Consider the following 7615-nt stretch of genomic DNA (forward strand, 5'->3'; position numbering starts at 1 on the left):
AAAAAAAAAAAAAAAAAAAAAAAAAAAAAAAAAAAAAAAAATCGGATCCGACATTAAATTTCTTGGACCCTTTTTATACCTGGATCTTGATCCTAGATTTTATACTGATTTTTGCAGGCACTGTTATCTACCGGTCGTTATACCGTGGACCATGGATCATGGCTGATACTGCAGTTGTGTTGAACTAATACTGCAGTTATGTTGAACTAATACTGCAGTTCTGTTGAACGGATGCTGCAATTCGCACTTACGCGGAACAGAGGCCGTGTAATCCGTCTGGAACTGCAATTGCGTTGAACGGATACTGCAGTTGTGTTGAAAGGATACTGCTGCAATTGTGTTGAACGAATGAACAGTCTCTGTTGCGCAAACTGCAGTTTCCTTTCAACACAACTGCATGCAGTATCTTTTCAACACAACTGCAGTATCCCTTCAACACAATTGCAGTATCATGATCATGGTCCACAATTCAACACAATTGCAGTATCATGATCATGGTCCACAATGCATTGTGGATCATGATCCACAATATAATTTGCGGTTATCTACTGTTTGGTTCATTTCAATTCTCTCACCTATTTAAACCCCCTAGCTGCTTCTGGTTTTAGTCAATTTCATGCTCTACACCCCTACCAGTTCCCCCTCTCTTTCCTTATAAGTTATTGCAGCGTTGCATGCAGGGATCATTGCGCAACATTGGGGGTGTTATTAATGTTTTCTTCAATTTTTGTGTTTAGTTAGGGTGCCGGATATGGACATGGATTCGAAGAATGTTGGGAAGGGGCTGAGGGCGCTTGTGGTCGAAGACGACCGCGCTATGCAGATGGTCCACAAGATGCTGCTGGAGAAATACGGACTGGAAGCTCAGGTGGCCAACAACGGCGAGGAGGCGGTGGAGCTCCACCGCTCCGGCGCCCGCTTCGACCTCCTGCTCATGGACAAGGACATGCCCGTCAAGGATGGCGTCAATGTGAGCCCATTATTCTTCCCTTTCCCCCTTTACTCTTATATATCTATTTAAAACACGTTAGGTGACAATTTGCACAGTCGATGCACGATTCAGTATGTTTTTTATATATGTATGCATTCAAGAAATGCTAAGGTGACAATTTGTACTCGGTACTATTCTATATTTGATATAAATTGGCACGATATTGATCGAACCCTAAAAAGGAAAGAATGTTATGTTGTTGTGTTTTGGCAATATTGTTGAAATAGGCAACTCGAGAGCTACGGGAGATGGGGGTGAAGAGCATGATAGTTGGCGTAACTTCGCACGAGCCAGGTGCTGTAATGGATGAGTTTATTGCGGCGGGATTGGACGAGTGTCTGACGAAGCCGCTGGGTCAAGAAGTGATTTTGGGCTTCATTAACCAGCTAGTTGCCTAAAAATGGAAAAATACTAGATAGTGTATGTTCAGCTTACTTGTGTAACTCCAATAATAATAATAAATGAAATGATGTGGTTAACCGAATTACTTGCTGGATGAGTTTACTTGTGTACTTGATTAATGGTTAACTATTTTTTAAAATTTGGGTTAACGGTTAATTCGGTTCGAAACTTGGTTAATTGAATTAACCTAAATTTTAAATATACAAAAAATAAATAAATAATCTAATATTTAAAATTCCTATAAATTTGTAGTGTTGTTATGATATTGTTTTGCTATATTTCTTATAGATTTATTATTATATTATTATTTTAATTAGATTTATTATTATCTGTATTATTTTTAGGCTTTAAAATTGTAGGTTAAAAAAGTTCAGTTAATCGGTCTGTACGGATTAACCAAAAAAAATAATTCCAATTCCATTAATTCGTTAATATAAAGCTTGGTTCTTAAAAACTTCCATTAAAACGGTTCGATTAACCGAATGGTTAACCGATTGCACAGCCTGCTGGCTCCCACTGTCTTTACTTATAAGCAATTATAAGCAATTGCAGCTTTGCATACAGGGATCATTGCGCAAGATTGGGGTGTTATTAATGTTTTCTTCTTAATAGATGGTACGCAAGCTAGGGTAGTCTTGTCTTTACAATTGAGAGTTAGTTCCAACCGTATTTGTCGCCATTGTAATTCTTCTATAAAGCTTCTTGTATATCCATCATGTAATATCAATCAACGTTCATTCTCTTCTCATGCACTCTCTGTACTTCTCCTTTGATTGAGCTCTCTGCTGCCAACTCCATCACTTCTTTCCTGGGAGGTAATTTTTGTGTTTAGTTAGGTTGCCGGATATGGACATGGGCTCGAAGAATGTTGGGAAGGGGCTGAGGGCGTCAATGTAAGCCCATTATTCTTCCCTTTCCCTCTTTACTCTTATATATCTATTCCAAAAATGTTAAGGTGACAATTTGCACGGTGGATGCACGATTCTGTATGTTTTTAATGCATAATTTTGTATCTGCCTTATATGTGTATTCAAGAAACAGTAAGGTGACTATTAGCCAGGAATACTACTTTATATATGTATGTATTCGAGAAATGTTAAGGTGACAATTTGTACTTGGTATTATTCTGTATTGATATAAATTGGCACAATATTGATCAAACCCTTAAAAGGAAAGCATGTTATGTTGTTGTGTTTCGGCATGGTTGAAATAGGAAACTCGGGAAGTGGGGGTGAAGAGCATGATAATTGGCGTAACTTCGCATGAGCCAGGTGCTGTCATTGATGAGTTTATTGCGGCGGGATTGGACGAGTGTCTGACAAAGCCGTTGGGTCCAAAAGTTTTTTTGCGCTTGATTAACCAGCTAGTTGCGTAAAAATGAGTTGTTATGAAGAGTATTTTCCTATTTTACCTATGCCTTTGTGCTTAGCTCCAAAATGGGAAAATACTAGATAGTGTATGTTTATAGCATACTTGTGTAACTCCAATAATAATAATAAATGAAATGATGGGGTTGAAAATATATTATATTATTGTTTAATTTGATTTGAAGATTAAGGGCCCGTTTACTAACTGGAAATTTTCTCTAATTTTCTGGAAATTTAGAAAACTGAAAAACAGAAAACATAAAACATGTTTATTAGCACAGTTTTTCATTTTAAAAACAGGAAATAATTTTTCAGTTTTCTAGAAAACTGAAACACTATAAAAACCTGTTTTCAAAATGGAAAACAGAATCAGCTATCATCTATTAGACTATATGTCACTATAACCACATTATCACCATTATCTACTTACATATTTATTCATTACTATGATTACATTTATTATCATCTTCTTTTACTCATCATCATCTTCTATCTTTTATACTTACATTACTTATTTAAACATAACTTATTTGATTATGCTTAAAATTATACATTATTCACATTATCAAAATTAAAAATTGAAATCTATACCACGTTTTATATTTTGATTGAACTCAATTGATTATTGGTTTTGGTCCAGATATTAGATATCCAAATTTCACATATATTACTATATTTGAATTCAAAATAAAAATTATATATTACATACATGTCATTCAAATGAATATATCCAAACATATTTTAAATATTAGCTCAAAAAATATTAATATTATCTAAACTAAATTTTTTGTGAATTTAATAGGTTATTGGTTCAGATATATTTTTATTTATGTTATATACATATATAAATTTGGTCCGGATATCAAATGTAATTTTTTTTTTTACATATATTGGACTTAAAAGTAAAAAATATATTTATTATATTTAAACCAAATATATTTTAAAATATTTTAAATATAAGGTCTAAAAATCACTCGAAATTAAACTTATTGTTAATTTTATAACGTTAATCTAAAAAAAAAAATTTGAAAAAATAAGTGTTAGTAAACAAGTTTTCTAAACAGAAAACAGAGAATGGAAAACTGAGAATGAAAACTGAAAAATTGGAAAACAGAAAACAGAAAACAGTTTTCTGTTAGTAAATAGACCCTAAGTTTCTCTAAGTTTGCATCTCGATGGAAAACACAGCACCAACCACAAAAACTTATGTGTTGGCGTCCCAGCCACCTCTTTCCCTCATCACCCAAAAAGTATATAAAAATTTATAATGTATTAATTTTAATTATCAAAAGATGTATTTAATTATTAAAAATTCATTAACCTCAAATGGTGATGCATTTGTATATATGACAATTAATCAACTAACACCCTACATGGTCTGATACAATTTGTCAAAATTGAAATATTAACAAAATTATTGAATAGTTAAAATGCTAAAATCATTTTAAATTTTTTTTTTTTTTGAAAAGAAATCATTTTAAATTTTAATATGTACAAAATGATCAAAATTTTCTTCCTACCAAAGGGAGGCTGAGTTTAATTCCTTCTCAATCCCAGTATGATTGGGGTTTAATTATCTCGGACTGCACTTCATTTCCTTTTGTTGTCATCAGAGAGTGATACCGTTTCTCTCTTTCCTTTTTTCTTTTTTGAATGACGGAAAAAACCTGTAGTCATTATCTAAAAATACATACCGGGTAAATCTTGATGCATGATCGATGCATATATCTATTCCAAAAACGTTGAGGTGACAATTTGCACGGTCGATGCACGATTATGCTTTTATGTGTATTCGTGAAACTTTTAATGCACAACTCTGTATCTGCCTTATATGTATATTCAAGAAACGGTAAGGTGTCTATTTGAAGAGTATTTTCTTATTTTACTATGCCTTAGTGTTTAGCTCCAAAATGGAAAAATACTAGTGTATGTTCAGCTTGCTTGTGTAACTCCAATAATAATAATAAATGAAATGATGGGGTCGAAAAATATATATTTTTTAAATGAAATATGATTATTATTGAGAATGAAAAGATCTCGGGGCTGCTAATCCCCGAATGTCATGCAAATCCCCAGAAGTCATAAAAATGAAGTCTTTGGTTATTATTTTAGTTAATGGTTTTTCCCAAATGTTAATTTGAGCTCGAAGTTTACTCCAAAATGATTGATCATCCAAAAAGTTATTTATTAAACACCTCCTATGCATACTTTTTAAGTATTACTCCGTATAAAATACACTTTATAATTTCATGTGATGCACTTTATAACGATGCACATGATCATAAATTTAAAATTCAGTAGACACATTATATACCACCCATGTCACATTAAATGTGTTTACACATACTCAATGTGACAAAATGAACATACAACTTTTGGCATTTGTTTTTGTAAGGACTAACCATTTGACCCAATGTTAGGAAAATCTTATACTTAAACTTTACTAATTCGATAAAACCCTCATTGGTTACCTACTTATTCCATCATACACTTAAAGTTTAAACTACAAGGGAAAAAAGGGAATGAAAGGAATGAGACTAGTGTATGGGTAGTTTCTCATAGAAATGTATATACTAGTTGCTCCCCAATCTCAGTTTAAACGTTAAAAGGAAGAATGTTGCTCCATTCTCCTACTCATCTTTCAGTCTACAAAAATGACCACACTAAAGGAACACTATATTGAGCCAGCAGTTCTAAACCTTCACTAAACCACAGCACCTATCAGAAATCAGTAGAATCACATGAAAAAATAAAGATAAATAATGTCCACACAAAGAGAAAAAGATACTCCCTCAAAATGTAAAGCATCACTTCCAGAGAAAACTCTGCAGCATTTTGACCAAACTACCAATCTTCCAAGCGTCCTAAGCCTATTTCTGATTTTTTACATCTTGGGCTAAAGTAAAAGAGTGTGCCTCATCTCTAGCATGCTGAAAGAAGAGTAGGAGTTTGAGTGTTTAAAGTGAACAGTGCTATTTTCGATTCTTCACTATTACGGGATGCTTCAAGTGTTGCGCTTCCGGTAGAATCAAGATGCAAGTTCTGAGCCGTTATCACTACTTTCAGAATTCAGGTTGACATTGGGCGGTGATTTATGGCCTGATTCCTCCTGTGTCTGCTGGTTCTCATTTTTCTTTGAGGTAAATCGACCACCACATCCTCTAGCTCTTCTTAGTGCATGCAAATGTCGCGATTCATGCAAGTAGGGCTGCAAGATTATTTGCATTGAAAAACTCTTCATGATCAGACATTAAAAGTCAGAGCATAGGGTATTTGTTAATATGACCTAACATTCCCAAATGAAAATATCAGTGAGACATTGTTTTGTACTTTTGTTACCCCCCTCCCCCCTTCCTTTCCTTTTCCTCTCCGTTCATTTTTTATATTGGTGATTTTTACATCAGGGTATGAGGGACCAATGGATTCACCAAAAAATGGAACAGAGACTTAGGCATGGATGAGAATATGAGATGGCTGTATAATTGACGGAGTGGGTAACTAAAACACCCAAAAAAGTGTAGATAGATTACCTTCCTAGCCTTGAGAAGTTTATTTTCTGACTCAGCTTTTGCACGAGATTGTCGGCGCCTTAAGATGCCATGATATTGTTTTGCATTAACAAAGACAGGTTCTTCAACTGCATCTGATGGCAAAGGAACGCCAGCTTGTTGAGTTCCCATCAATTGAAGATGGACCTGAGAATTCACTGTATAATTACAACTTCGGTAACTATGCAAAACAATTGCACCACCTACCAAATCAACAATGTTATTAACAAGAAAATTTGTACCATTGGTTGGGATGGATAAGGCTGTGCAGCATAAGGCTGTGCATCATAAGGGGCAAAGATGCTTCTGTAATAAGGATCTGGATAAGGATACACAGTATGTGCCTGCAATGTATGACAAAAGAATCCACATACTCGTCATTAGTTCTGCCTGTAGTTAAATGCAAATATTGTAGTAATCACCAAGAACTATAGGTCATCTTCTAAAATGAAAAACGGATTCAAATAACATTATACCTTATGATGTCAGTGTCATTCATGTTCTTAGCTACTGTATATTTTTTAGAAAGGAGACAAAACTATATATATAGGTCATGGTCATTAGTATGCAAAAAGTGGACTAGTGGAGAGAACACAATCTGGACTCCAGTATGCAAAATTATCAAATTCAGAGTTCAGACAGCATTAGATATCAGAAGAAAAGGTAATGGTCCTTTCAGACCTTGGAGCTGGAAAATGTTGAAAACATCAATTCTTTAATTAATATTTCAGCATAAATATGAAAAGGTTCTCTTGGCACAAAATAGTGTCTACCCACAGTCAGACAGTCTACAATGCAATAACGAAGTTGCTTAGCATCATACTCTTCTCAATATGATTTAGACGTCGATAGCTTTTTCATTGCATCTATTACTAGGAAGGGAAGGGAACATTCTAGAGAGGATGAATGACTTCGTTTGCTGGAACTTAGCAATAGCTAATCTGAGTTTCTCTGTAACATATCAGGTTGGTCCTTCAAATGGAATCTGAAAACAATATGATGCCTTGGGAATCTTGCGAAGCTCTATTTTAATCAAATGTTGGCATAAGTTTGAAAAAGAAAGGGGTAAAAAGAGATTATAGTTAATTTGTATGCCTGAATCAGACTCCTTTGGTTATGGAAATTACCAATTAAACAGCAATCAAGTGTGCAAGCATCTCTTCGTTTGATATTTAGAAGTTATCTGAAAGTGCAAAAAAAAAAAAAAAAAAAAAAAAAAAAAAAAAAAAAAAAAAAAAAAAAAAAAAAAAAAAAAAAAAAAAAAAAAAAAAAAAAAAAAAAAAAAAAAAAAAAAAAAAAAAAAAAAA

The 7615-nt window shown here is 33.6% G+C and overlaps 2 protein-coding genes across 3 annotated transcripts in view; one reads left to right on the forward strand and one right to left on the reverse strand.

Moving 5' to 3' along the window:
- The first annotated feature begins 751 nt into the window (after positions 1-751).
- Positions 752-1389, forward strand: LOC116033340 (two-component response regulator ARR22-like). The gene is made up of 2 exons (XM_031276091.1): positions 752-970; positions 1219-1389. Exons 1-2 carry the CDS (start codon positions 752-754, stop codon positions 1387-1389), a joined length of 390 nt encoding a protein of 129 aa, XP_031131951.1.
- A 3971-nt stretch (positions 1390-5360) lies between these two features.
- The window catches only part of LOC116031938 (nuclear transcription factor Y subunit A-7), a 4756-nt gene continuing 2501 nt past the window's right edge, over positions 5361-7615 (reverse strand). For both annotated transcript variants that reach the window (XM_031274302.1, XM_031274303.1), the window contains exons 4-6: positions 6551-6652; positions 6291-6455; positions 5361-5968 (exon numbers count right to left, since the gene is read on the reverse strand). In XM_031274302.1, the coding sequence (XP_031130162.1) occupies positions 5789-5968; positions 6291-6455; positions 6551-6652 (447 nt within the window). In that variant the 3' untranslated portion in view covers positions 5361-5788. The remainder of the gene's footprint in view (positions 5969-6290; positions 6456-6550; positions 6653-7615) is intronic.

The sequence above is a fragment of the Ipomoea triloba genome, chromosome 10, assembly GCF_003576645.1.
Source record: "Ipomoea triloba cultivar NCNSP0323 chromosome 10, ASM357664v1".
Classification (NCBI taxonomy): Eukaryota; Viridiplantae; Streptophyta; class Magnoliopsida; order Solanales; family Convolvulaceae; genus Ipomoea; species Ipomoea triloba.

What these genes read in the sequence shown, in the direction of transcription:
- LOC116033340 (XM_031276091.1), top strand. Translation starts at nt 752, where the DNA reads ATGGACATGGATTCGAAGAATGTTGGGAAGGGGCTGAGGGCGCTTGTG. An exon ending in CCGTCAAGGATGGCGTCAAT is followed by an intron (nt 971 to 1,218) that starts GTGAGCCCATTA and finishes TTGTTGAAATAG; the next exon opens with GCAACTCGAGAGCTACGGGA.